General features: G+C 38.3%; 1 protein-coding gene across 1 annotated transcript; it reads right to left on the minus strand.

The window, feature by feature from the left end:
• Positions 1-2,207: 2,207 nt before the first annotated feature.
• LOC123318909 (histone H2A) lies at positions 2,208-2,658 on the minus strand. The gene has a single exon (XM_044905692.1). The coding sequence runs from the start codon at positions 2,601-2,603 to the stop codon at positions 2,229-2,231; it is 375 nt and encodes a 124-aa protein (XP_044761627.1). The 5' UTR covers positions 2,604-2,658; the 3' UTR covers positions 2,208-2,228.
• Positions 2,659-14,460: the final 11,802 nt, after the last annotated feature.

Below are 14,460 nucleotides of genomic sequence, written 5' to 3' on the forward strand. Positions count from 1 at the left end.
CGGCTGATATTGTAAGTAAGAGGGTGAATTTTAGGGAGTCCGTTTCATAGACAGTTCGGGCTTACGGAGCAGCCCTTTCCCATGCTGCTGGGTCCTGCCTGGTACCTACATACTTGCAGAGGTCCTTTAGGGCTGAACACAGTTCGTTAGGAGGAGGAAAATTCATGAAAGGAGAAGAGAGAAATTATTGACCTTTTCAAGAAAGAGAAAAGAAAACTCTCTCCTATGGCCCGGATTTCAATTACGGACCAGATGCTGCCCAACCTGATATCACTGAGGAAGGAATGTCCTCCAAGAAGTCAGAATTTTCAGATATTCTCAGAAATAGAAAATCTGACTCGTCAAAGTTTTGGAAGAAATAACTCGTGCGCAGCATGACAATGCACTTTGGAGGCAATGCAGGCAGGACTATCTAACATCCTCGAACTTTGGTTCAGTGGTGAAAAAAAAATCAACCACTCCTTGCCAAAGTAAGGCGATAACACTGTAAGAACATCAAAAAAATATAAGGGTAACCCGGTGCGGATAATTTATTGACCCTGAGTATCCATTCCTGGGAGCCTCTCCTTATGGATTGGTTGGGGACGATGGTTTGATAGAGGTCAAATGTCTCCAATCAATCAAAGGAAAGCTAAGGGACTACAAGAAACCGCACTGCTTCACCATCGAGGATGGTAGAATGAGGTAATTCTAAGCTAATTCGTTATCTTCGAAGAAATATCATTTTCTATCATTTTTAGGCTGAAAAAAATTCATAAAAATTTTCACCAAGTGCAAGGACAATTGAATATCTGTAAACAAATTTTTTGCGATTTCGTTCTATATTCAGATGATGATTTTCAAATAGAAAGAATAGAATGTGACGAGGCACTATGAAAAAATATCATCTTGCCAAAGCTGGAGCAGTTCTATATGAATTGCATTCTTCCTGAATCAATAGATGGGAGAATACCAAGAGGATTGCGGGCACGGGATAAAAATGTTTCGAATTTCATACAGTGGTTTGTTCCCAGATCATCAGTTTCAAAATAATTATACCTATTCACTATCATCACAGCTATAATCATTAATTCAAGGCCTGTTAATTTGTATACTGCAAGATATTTCAGTTCTTTCTCGATCCTAAAGCATCATTAGCTGATGCAATGAAATGTCTACATATTTTTGTGCTCGTTTCAGGTCCTTTCATACCAAAGCTCGATTGAGAATTTTTCGATTTTCAACAATATTTATTTTCGCGTCTCTGTTACTAACATCGCGCTGAAACTCCTATAAGTGGAAGTGATTCGAAATAAGCCATATCTTTAGTAGACCCTTTTATTAGGGATAATAAACACATAAACTCAGCTATCCTTCGCTTGCTGTCCCCTCAGGCAAAAGGTCTTGTAGCGAAAAAAGTGGGTGGAGCTATTGTCTTGGTGGGACGAAAATATGTTCAATTAAAGAAATTTTCATATAGTGCCATCTAGCGGAATTCACGTTTCGGGAGAACGGGTATAACACCCTTAAGTGGTCGATTGGACAAAGTATCAAACCAATTTCTAAAAACATTTCTGAATTTTCACTCACAGTCTGAACCATAATCAATTAAAAAATTGAAATAAGCGATTTGCTCCTGGCTAAATTTTTTGCACTAATGTATCAGGAGCCAATCAGATGGAAGATTTTGTTGACCTACTGACAATGAACGAAAAATTGAACTTTTTGGTAAAATTTCGTTTTTTCTGGAATCTATATCAGAATCCTTCATCTGACGAATTCTTGAAAATCTTCAGAGTCTAGTGTATCTCTTGACATTTGTCGCTTAGACAAAGTATGAAACCAATTTCCCAGAAACTGATGGATCCATTCGAACCAAATCTTGAAATCGGACATAGTTTCCGAATTGGAATGCGTTTGTTGAATTTCTGTTCGACACTATCATTTCGAATGTACTTTTGAATGGTCGATCCGACAAAGTATCAGATCAATTACTCAAATATTGTATGATCAATTCGAACCAAATCTCATAATCCCACATAGTTTTCGAGGTGAACCGAAAGTTTTGGGCAATTGATAACCTACTGTGTAGAATGCATTTGTACCTACTGAAAGTAGGAATTTGAATCTACCGGAGGGGACTGAGATCGAGTTACCTCATCGTCGTTCAAATATCATAGCGAACTTCTTTAGCGATAGTAAGTTGTGGCCCTGAAAAGGACCTTTCGATAGATCGTGCTGCGAATTATTTACGATTTCTTTTCGGTTTTTTTCGGCAAAAGTACCGCTTGGATATTTGGTAAAACTCCACCCTGGGCGATAGTTACTCCAGAGAGTAACTTGTTCAATTCTTCGTCGTTTCTAATGGCCAACTGAAGATGGCGTGGAATGATCCTAGTCTTCTTGTTGTCTCTAGCGGCGTTACCGGCCAATTCCAATACTTCAGCAGCGAGATATTCCATCACGGCTGCCAGATAAACGGGTGCTCCCGCTCCTACTCGTTCGGCGTAATTTCCCTTTCGCAACAAACGATGGATACGTCCAACGGGAAACTGCAATCCCGCTCTATTTGAACGAGACTTCGCCTTGCCCTTAACTTTACCACCTTTACCACGACCCGACATGATCAATGTATTAATCAACAGATACTAGACGTTGCTCGATTAATTTCCGTGACGATTTTGGTAGTCACATAGGATTTTTTTTTTTTTTTTTTTTTGGTGCAGCAGGGGGAAAATCTGCAAACAGACGAACACACCCTCTCCTGAGGGGGAACAGTGTGGGGATTCTCACTCTCCGAGCTCGAGACCCACTAAAAACCCTTAACTGCTTCTTCATAGGTTCCGGGCATTTTGCCTATTAACCAGTTGACTCTTATGGTTTCTGGACTCTCACACGATCATAGTCGTGTTGATATTTGTATGCTGCCTATAGCTTTTATAGGTTAAGCTCTTCTTTGGTTACATTTAAATCCTTACCTGATCTTTGGGTCTTCGGTAGTAGGTTCTTGACCTTCTAGCTTCTTCCGTTGGATCGTAGTCGACTAATCTTCGTAGTTCCTCATTTGGATGTTGTTTGGCTTTGTCGAATATCCTTTCCGCCTTTCTCTTCATAAATTCTGTAACTGGTTCCCATTCCAAGTCCTTGTAGATTTGTTTGTTCCTAACAAACCAGGGTACGTCCATCGCCATTCTGAGGAGTTTATTCTCAGTGGCCTGTATTTTCTTGATGTGGGTCTTGGCTGCGAAGCCCCATGCCGCCGATCCATATGTGAGTTGTGGTCGCGCAATTGTTTTAATCATCGTCAACTTGATGTTCTTATTCATATGACTTCTTCTGCCTATGAGTGGATAAAGTTTACTCATTGCGGCTTTTGTTTTATCAACTGCACATTTGATGTGGTTTTTCCATGTAAGTCCTCTGTCAAGCGTCACTCCTAGGTATGTTGCTTCATTTTTCCATTCAACCTCTTCTCCATCAACTTCAAGGTTTTCTTCCATCCTCAATCTTCTCTTTTGCAGTAATATTGCTTGAGCCTTTCTTCCATTGATTTGGATTTTCCATTTGATGCACCATTTGAGTAATTCATCTATGGCTTCCTGCAGTCTCCGGTGTATGATCTCTGGGCGTCGATGTCTGAACGCTATTCCTGTGTCATCTGCGTACAATGTGAGCATATTTCTAGCATTCTTCGGGATATCATAGACGTATATTACATAAAGCAGAGGTCCAAGTACCGATCCTTGAGGCACTCCCGCTTCTAATTGTCTGATTTGAGAGGTTGCTCCATCTATTTTCACATAAAAGTTTCTATTCCTCAGATAGTTCCTTATAATCTTGCATAGCTTGGTCGAATATCCTGCTTTTTTCATCTTGTAGATTAGGCCTTCGTGCCATACTCTATCAAAAGCTCTCTCGATATCCATCAGAACTAATCCTGTGGCCTGTTTGGTCTGCATTCCTTCGGTGACGTATTCTATGAGCCGTAGTAATTGGAGTTCAGTCGAGTGTTCTCGTCGAAATCCAAATTGTTCGGGTGGAATTATCTTCAACATTTCTGTTTCCTCATTCAGCCTTTTGGCGATAACCCTCTCGACGACTTTTCCTAGTGCTGATAATAGGCTGATTGGTCTATAATTTTGAGGAAATTTCCGTTCCTTTCCAGGCTTGTTGAAAACTATCATTTCTGCAGTTTTCCATCTCTTTGGGTAGTATTCGGTCCTCATCACTCCGTTTGTTATATTCGTCAAGGCTGCTATTCCTTTTCTAGGCAATTTCTTCAACATATAATTCGTTATCCTATCTTCTCCTGGTGCTTTCCGGTTTTTCAGTTTCATTATGATCTCTTTGATTTCTGTTGGTGAAGCTGGTTTTGGAATGATTTCGGTTTCCGGTGGTTCCATCATCAGTTCTTCGTTTGCCTCCACTTCTTCTTCTAGATCTTCATTGTCATCATCATTTCTGTAATTTATTCTGGCTTCTCTCTCAATTGTGTCGGCAAGTGCTTCGGCTTTTTCAAGTCTCGTATATACCATTCCGTTTGCTCCATGCAGTGGAGGTATAACTGTCCGTTCTCGTCGTAAGCGTTTTTGCATTTTCCAAGCCGAGTGATCTATTGTATTCAGTTCCCTTAATCTCTGGTGCCATCTGTTATTACGCAGTTCTGTTAAAGCATTTTTCAATATCTGACTATGCTTATTCAGTTTCTTCTTGTCTTCTTCTCTTTTTGTTGTTCTGTAGATTTTCCTGAGTCTTCTGTTCTTTTTTATAAGTTCCTTTATATCCCTTGGCGTATCTCCATGTGAATGTTTCGGAATTGGTTTCCTTATTCTCTTGGTGCTTTCTTCATAGGCTTCTTTTATTTGATTTTCCAATTTTTCAACTGCTTCATCTAATTCATCCCGGGTGTTTATTTGGGGAATTTCCGTGATTTTCTCCTGAAGTAAATTCTTATATTTCTCCCAGTCTGTGCGATCCTTGGTTTGTGTCTCTTCTTCGTTTCTTGGGCCATGTCCCACTATGAATTCTATGGGATTGTGGTCTGAAGTTCCGTCTTCTATTGTATCAATGCTGATTTCTTCAGTGATGTCTTTCATTACGACAATGTCCAGTACATCGGGTAGTCCATTTACTCTTGGTATGTAGGTCGGTATATCAGGTCCTATCACAACTGCATTAAGTTTTTCAGCATAAATCTTCAGTCTTCTCCCATTGGTATTTTCCACCCTACTGTTCCATTCCTGCGATTTGCAGTTAAGATCACCAATTATGATTTTCGGGTGTCTTCCTACTAGTAGCATTTTTAGATCCTCTTCCAGCATGTCCTTATCCGGTGATTTATAAGTCGAAATAATCTTCACTTGTCCTCGATTGGTATTCACAATAATCGATATTGCTTCTACTTCTTGACCATTGAATATTTGGTCGAAATGGTGATCCATATTCCTTCTAGCCAGTATAGCAACGCCACCTGTGCTGTTAGGTCTATCATTTCTGTAGATATCGTAATTGGGAAATGCTATCCGAACGTTGGGGTTAAGTCTTGTTTCTTGGAGAGCTATGACATCCGGTTTCTTCTCTTCAATCAGTTCTTCGAATTCTGGTCTGCGGGCTCTCAATCCTTCGACGTTCCAAGAGACGATTATGAGATTGTTCTTTATCGTCGTATCAGCCATTAAATATTCTTAATAATTTGCTGCATCTTCTTTTCAATCTCTTTCTCCAGATTCTGCATCATCGTGCTGAGGAGGTTTTTCGTGAACTTATCCAGTTCCTCAGTGATTCCAGAAATTCCTTTTCTGGTTTCGGCTTTTTTGACGGTTTTTGCCTTTTCCGTCTTTTTCTCTGGTTTCTTCGTCTCTTTGACTGCTTTGGTTGCAGTTTCCTGGGGTTTCTTCACTTCCGAAGAGTTTTGGGATGGCCTCGGTGTATTTTGTGTTGGCCTCGAGCTGGTCTGGTTCGATCTTGGCGATCTCTTGGTCTTTTTAGTGACCAATTTCCATTCGCTACATCCCTTGTAGCTGGCTGGATGTCCTTGCTCTCCGCAGAGAACACAAGAGGCATTTCGCTCCTCGTTCTCCCTGGTAAGCGTACACTCCTTGGAGCTGTGATTACCGGAGCATTTCACGCACCTCCATGGAAAAGTGCACTTACTTTGGGCATGTCCATATCGCTGACAGCGGTAACATTGTCCAGGCCCAATCGTCCTTCTCTTAGGTTCAACAACACAGTTCATGTTGTAGAGCCTTTTCACCTCGAAGATATCCTTATTCTGGGTTTTAACCAGCAATAAGGGCATCGGCTGTTTTGTTTTATTTGAGGTCATCCTTATGACCTCAGCATCGACGATCCCTTGATCCTTGAGGTCGTCAAGGATCGTCGGGATATCTGCATCCAGCGGTAGGTATCTCACTACCGCGTATATTTTCTTTTCTTCCTCCCGTTGAAGAGTGTAAAACTCCCTATTTATTTTATGAAGGAAATCCGTCATCCTTCTATGATCATCGGCGCTTTGTGGGACGATTCTTATACCGTCCTTTACTGTCGTCGCTCTTTGGTATTTAATACCGTTTCGCATTAACGCGTTCGAAATTGAAGTCCATTCGGACGTACCTCTCAGGGTCACAGGGGGGATTTTTTCTTTTCTCTCCACTGGAGTGGTTTTCTTTTGGTCTGGGGTTTCCAAGACTCTTTTCTTGTTTGTATCTTCATTTGACGAGGAGCTATCCTTTCTCACTCTTTTGGCGGGTGGGGAAATTTTGGTTTGAGGGGTTTTGACCACCTCCATCTTCTGTTTTTGAACCGGTAAGTTCACTTCTTGGACATTTTTCAAAATAATGTTCTTCTTGAGTGCTTTGGAGTAACTTTCCTTATTTCCCTCCTGCAACTCGAGCCTCTCCCTGAGATTTTTAATCTCAGCAACTAAGCTAGATACGCATCTATCTAACTCATTCACCCTCGCTTTCAAACTTGCGTTCTCCTCTCTCAAAATATCGTGTTCGGACACGACATTAGCGATTTCTGGCGCGTCTTCTTCCATTACGGAATCGCAGTCCGAATGGTCAGACATTTTAGAATCTAATTAATAATTACTTTGCTACTCAAAGAAATTGGAAATAAAATTTTTCAAGACAAAAGAAAAATGGCTAAGTTATATATTTTCTATACTATGAGAAAAATAAATCGACTCACCAGTGATATCCGTGGAACCAGCGATCTTGGAGGTGATCTGGACTCTACACTGAACACACTGAATTTGTGTCACATAGGAATACATTCGTGCATAATATTCATGCTATTTTCATTCCGCCAATTAGCGGGCGCCATCAGATAGACGCTCTAGAAGGGGCGTGTTCCTCTATATTGTCGAGTAGCATCCATTCATACTCTTACCCTAGAAATTTTATGATACTTAATCGAACCGACCGCTGAAATCTTCATTTTACAAGAGATGTAGATGCTGGAGTACCCCAAGGATCAGTACTTGCTCCTTGGGCCACTGTTCAACATAGGCTGACCACATTATCCAATGTTCAATGCGGACGCACCTGATCTATATATACAGGGCGAGTCTTTGAATCGTAAAAATATTTCAGCCGTGGATTCTTTAGATCCAAAGAAACACTTTTTTCCTGTACCATTTTTTCCGATTCAGCCCTGATAAGAAGATATAGACTTTTTAGGTTTTCATAATGAGCTGTGCCACCCCAGGAAAAGCAAAATTACCTTCAGAATAAGTAAATGAATCAGTGACCTCTGTGGATCTTTCAGAAAGAGTAGCATTCGGTCAAAAGTACCCAAGTTTTCGAATTTCACAAATATCTTTTATTTTTGAACTTCAAATTACTCGAAAACTATATTCCGAAATTCATTTCATTCGATAAAACCGTTTGTGAGAACTAGAAATAACATTTTTTCATATTTTTCAACGACCTGTACCTTTTGAACCGAGCCGATTCGGCAAAAACGGTAAAGGAAAAAAGTGTTTCTTTTGACCTCAAGAATCTACTGTGAAATATTTGTACGAGTCTAAGACTCACTCTGTATATGATTCCAGCTACACAGTTTCCTACAACGTATGGCGATAAAAAAAATCTATTTATTGAAAATAGAGGAATAATTGAAGTTCATTACAACACAAAAACGAAAATTTAATAATATCAATATAATGGCTGTGCATTACACTGTGGAATGAGAAGAGGGCTTCAGGCGTTGCTAGAGAAGCTTCTTCATTCCCAAAATTTGAATGTCTCAAATATTTGGTCAGGGAGCTGCTGCATTAAACAATTTTTTATGTTCGTAGCTAGAAATATGCCGTACAATATTTTTCTTCCTCCAAATGCAATCTGAATTGACCCAAACACTTCGTACAGTGGACTGCAGAATCAAATTTTGGGTTTTAAAAATGGAAATTCTTTCGATCTCCCATAAATTTGCACTTTCTTTTTTTTTAATATCCATCTCAAATAATCTTGGGGTTTCGCGGCATAGAGCCATATCAAAAGAATTCAGACCACTGAAAACAAGCTGCTACCATGTGCAATAGATGCACCTTGGTTTAGGGAAGGCTGATCCAAACAATTTCATGGATCAGTTCCGACCTGATCCGGTCCAGAAAAATAACTAGTCCAAAGATCAGTTCCAGTCCAGTTTCTAGTCCGGACATATTCGATAACACCGATAACACACGGTGCCACGATAGAATAATTTGCTTTTTAGTATCGTGACTCGGTGTTGTTGAGGTCTTCTTCCACACCTTTCTGTGGAAACTTGCCATTGGCGTTGCCATTCGTACGATAATTATCGTTTTGATTTTATTTTGATAATTATTTACCCAGTACCTACCATTATTAGATTTCAATTAAGCTTGAATGTCCGTAGATACTGAAATTTCAATGAATCTGTTTAATTATCGTCGTGCTTGTAGACACCCTTTTTCACAAATTAATGTTTCATTCTGTAACACAGATACCATAAAACTAAAATCTACAACTTTGTCGGCATTCTTTATAACAGTTACGGTTCTTTTTATGGGACGGCTTCTTTGGAAAGAGCAAAACGCAGATATCCCACAAGCTAGGGTGAGAAAAAAAAATCTCCTCCAAAAACTCGTTAAGTATGAACGAACGGACTGATGAGAAAAACGAGGGCTTTCGATCGAAACCATTATCGGAAAGATCCGTTGAGGTGCCATGCTAGTGTAATATTTTTAACTTTTGATTATCTAATCTCGGTAACGGTAAGTAATAGAGAAAAACTAATTGTAGAATTGAAGAGAGCAAAACGCAGATATCCCACAAGCTAAGGTAAGAAATAATTTTTTCTTCTCTCAAAACTCGTAAAGTGTAAATGAACAAAACGAGAGCTTTAGGATGACACCAATATTGGAAAGATCCGTTGAGGTGCCCTGCTGGTGTAATATTACACCAGCAGGGCACTTTGAATTGTCTATTGATCATTGTATATAGTTGAGCAAAATAAACTAAGTGCTGAGCAAAACGAGGGCATAAAAATCGTTAAAGTTCTTTGAGGTGCTCTGCTAGTTTAATGCCGCACAGCGAGCTGACTCTGGGGGTCGCGATCCGAACCGAAGGGACTGGTACTCGTACCTGATTAACCCTTTTTTTAGATTCGATCGTAACCCGTGCGGGAGTGATCGAGTCGCCGATCTCGAAATGACCCAATCATTTCGATCATTCGGTCATATTCGAGTTCGACCCGCCTCCGTCTTCTGGATACGAACATTACTACAGAATTCGACTGACTGACAACATTAAATGTCTATTTTCTCAATAGATTGTTTATTTGACAAAAGATGGCAACTTTCATTTTCGCCCTATAGATGGATTGGTTGTTTTGGCATTGGTTGTAGGGTGTATCGCGTATCGCTGGTTGTCTATTCAAGAATAGGTATTGTAGCCTGTCGTGTCGAGATCGAAAGATATCATTAAGCGGAATTGAAGAGAAACTTTTCGAAAGAAATAAAATTCTACTAATTTAATGATAACAGAAACCTCTTGATGTAGGACGACGCAATTTTTGGCTACATTCAGTCTGAAAATGCTGGACCATTTTAACGATCGATTTCTTTTGTTCGATTTCAAATATGAACTCGGTTGGATTTCTTCAACAGTCAAAACTCAGATTCTGTGTCTGTTTCGTATTAAAGCTTGACACAGGATATGAGATGAAAATTCCGTAGTTGTTATATCTTACATCTAGCTCGAAACTTTGACGATATTTCTTCATTTCGGTTTCTTTTATGCGTGACCAATCTGTTTAAATATGATAAACAATAGATATCTTAGATTATGTATATAACACACATGATAGCAAAAAAAATTTCATGTGATTAGAAAATTTATATACTCACTAAAAATGAAATGATATTACCAAAAAGGGATAATAATAATACGTTATAATATTGAAGATTCATTCAAATCGTCATTGAATATCGAATGCATTCACATCATAATTGAACAAGTAACATTGTACGGAGCAACTGAAATTCAATTTTCAAGAATTCCAATGCAATATCTATGAACGAAAACGTGTCTGACAGAAAAAGGCAGCCACCTTCATGGCACACTAATCTAACAAAAAAATGCAATTTTTAAATTCAGAGAAAAAATTCGTATTTTGAAAATTGCCAGAATGGAGGTAAGCATCGGAATACCTGCGAAAAATATTCTAACTCTAAGTGCCTCATTATGAAGAAAGCACATGCCGACAAGATCCTTATTAATCTTATTGGCTAATTTTGGATAATTTATCACCTGCAATACAAACCAGACTAGGTAGGTGAAAGCACACAGGCACAAGCTGTACCTGCACGGACAAACCCTCTTGAGCTCATTATTAAGTGTCAATGATGATAATCTTTGTATTCAACATTTTACTTTAAGACGCATTTTGACAATGAAAATCTGTAACTACTGAGAACCCATTCATTCTATTCTCAACGATTTATTTAGATGCTCGGCCAGAATCACGATAAATTGAATGAATGAAAAAAAATTTCATGTCTACCATTATGAATAAGCTTCAAGACAAAATTTTTCTTTACGTTAATAATTCTTAATATATATGAAAATAGCCCAAGAAACTCGAAATATACATGTCACATTTGCCGATAGTAAACCTCGCCACTAAACCATTATAGATAGAATTTATAATTTCAAAGATTCAAAATTCCCAAAAATATTCCAGCCGGTTCAAAATATTTTTTAGGTTTCATAAAAATGTACCTATAGCTATAGCTATAGGTACATTAAGACCATTTCTTACACAACTACTCTGAAAATAAATCTCAAACATCTGGCAAAATAGAAAAATATTGCCACTGAGCGGGTTTGTAAAAACCCAAACGAAGTTTCAGCACCATCCCTTTTTTATGATTTTTGCCGAACATTCCAGTTGACGAATTTTGGCACCATCTGGAAGACATTTTGGGAAAAAAATTTTCGGTCCTTGCATCACAGATACAGATGAAGATCAGTTGCATCGTTATCTTCGACCTGTGAACTGATCTTCCGAGCCCTATTTTTTGGTTCGACGTTTTTGAAGTGATTTTTTTTTATTCTCGCTCTACTGAACCGTGCTTGTGTCATTGGAACTATATTGACTGTTAATATTTACACTGACATTCTGGTAGTGATAAGTTTGGAAGTGGTGGACAAATTATTTATTAATTTTTTTTTCTGCAAAAATTTCTCCTCCAAAAACTCGTAAAGTATAAATGAGCAAAACGAACGGGCTGATGAGCAAAACTTTCGATCGAAACCAATATCGGAAAGATCCGTTAAGGTGCCATGCTAGTGTAATATTACACCAGCAGGGCACGTAACGGTAAGTGGTAGAGAAAAACTAATTGCAGAATTGAGAGGAGCAAAACGCAGATATCCCACAAGCTGAGGTAAGAAAAAAAAATTTTTTTCTTCTCTGAAAACTCGTAAGGTGTAAATGAACAAAACGAACGGACTGGTGAGCAAAACGATAAACTAAGTTCTGAGCAAAACGAGGGCATAAAAATCGTAATATGTAGTTCTTTGAGGTGCTCTGCTAGTGTAATGCCGCTCAGCGAGCTGACTCTGGGGGTCGCGATCCGATTATTTAACCCTCAACTCCGGTCAAAATGGATCGTATCGTAACTATCGTATCGTATGTTTCTCTGTTTTCGCGGGACGAAGTAGTCTTCTTATTTCCGCCGTCTTGTATAGTCTCTCTTTGTTTGTATCGCTTTACTTCTGTTCATTCCATTATTTCTCTCATAATCAGTGGATTATTGTGTATTTTCATTTTTTCTTCCAGTTTTTCGTTCATTTTTTGTAGGTGCTCTTTGATTGTGGGATATTCTATATCTTTGTGGAGTTGTTCATTCGTGTGATACCACGGTGCGTTTAGTGTCAGCCTTATCGATATGTTTTGAACTCTCCGAAGTGTTCTCATGTTCCTTTCTGTTGTGTTCTTCCAGCTTGTGGCTGCGTATGTCATCGGTCGAAGTATCTAATATATAAAATTCTCGTGTCATAGTTTCCGTTACCATACTCCTCCGAAACGGCTTGACCGATTTTGATGAAATTTTTTGTGCTTATCCGGTATCTATGAGAATCGGCCAACATCTATTTTTCATCCCCCTAAATTTTTTATTTCATTTTTTGGACAAAATTTTTAATCTCTATTTTTTTATGATACAACATACAAAAATACATACAATCCTCAATTTTCACCCTTCTACGATCAACCCTTATTTTTTAATAGCCATTTTAGTAATTTAATAATTTTTTTTTAGAAATTACTAGGAAATTATTTATATGGCAAAACAACGTTTGCCGGGTCAGCTAGTTGTATTATATATCTTAGGCTGACCTAAGTTCAATGACGGACGGACCTGGTTAATGTGTATATATTTATATAAAGGGCGAGTCATTGAATCGTAAAAATATTTTACAGTAGATTATTGAGGTCAAAACATGTACCATTTTTCCGATTTAGCCTTGATAAAAAGATTGACATCGGGTTTCATAAAACTTTGATTGTCCGATCAACGATTTGATAGTCACTCGATCACTCAACCGAAATCACTGAGACCTTTCATTTCTTAATATAGCAATTGAGAATAATTAAATGGATGTATGAACATCATAATTCGATGCGGGAATAATATTCTGATGATAATCATGACTGAATTATCGATAGAAAACAAATTGACGTCTATTCGTTCATCAAGCGTTGATTCCCTGATCAAGCTTTATGAAACCCGGGGATAGATTTTAAAAGAGTTGCATGCGGTCAAAGTAGGTACCCAATTTTTCGAATTTCATAGATAATTTTTATTTATGAACGCCAAATTACTCGAAATTCATTTCATTCGGTAAAACCGTTTGTGAGAACTGAAAATAATATTTTTTCATGTTTTTCAACAACCTCACCCTGTATATGCCTCCAGCTACTCAGCTTTCTACCCCGTATAGTGTTAAATAAAAATGATTTATTGGAAACAGAAGAATAATACAAGTGTATCACAACACAAAAACGAAAATATAATAATCTTAATACAATGGTTGTGCATTACACTGTGGAATGAGAACAGGTCTTCAGGCTTTGCTAGAGAAGTTTCTTCACCCCCAAAATTTGAATGTCTGAAATATTTGGTCAGGGAGGAAGACGCTGCTGCATTAATCATATTTTTATGTTTGTAACTTGAAACATGCCGTATAATATACCTTCTTTCTCCAAATACAATGCCGAATTGAACCTTCGTACATTGGACCATTGGATCAAGTTTTGTTTTTTTAAGGAATGGAAATTCTTTTGAAAGATTTTTGCACTTAATTTCTTTATTATCCATCTCAAATTAATGATCTTGAGAAAAATACTGAATTAAATTCAAGATTTTGACGGACGTTTTCCAGTGACGGACTTCTTGGACGATTGACGGACTGTCCATCACAATGACGGACGTCTGGTCACCCTAATATATCTTCATTTTGTTTGTTTTATCTAGTTTGCTCTTTCTGTTCAGTAATGGGTACATGAAACCTTTGATTGTTCTTGCTTTAACTTCGACGTTCCTGACGTGTTTGTTGAAATTCAATTTTTCGTCTAGGGTTATTCCTAGGTAGTTCACGCTTCTGGTCCATGGAATTGGTACATTGTTTATTTTTACGTTATTCGAGGGTCCTCTTGTAGTAGAAAATGATTCCGGATTTGCTCTGATTTTCCATTTGCTCATCCATTCCTCTATCCTGTGGCAATGTTTCTGCAGTTCCTTCTCTATTTTAGAGGTTACTCTTGAGCTAGTCAATATAGCCGTGTCATCTGCGTATGATGTAATGATTGCGTTCTCGAATTGAGACGTTTTTGTTTAATGTCAGATAGTGTTAGACCGAAGGAAATCAACTTACATACAGCGGAGCATTTTCCCGACCAAATCTAAGGAAAATAGCAACAGACCAGTTACTAATTATCAGGATGTACTAA

The sequence above is a fragment of the Coccinella septempunctata genome, chromosome 1 (assembly GCF_907165205.1).
Source record: "Coccinella septempunctata chromosome 1, icCocSept1.1, whole genome shotgun sequence".
Taxonomy (NCBI): Eukaryota; Metazoa; Arthropoda; class Insecta; order Coleoptera; family Coccinellidae; genus Coccinella; species Coccinella septempunctata.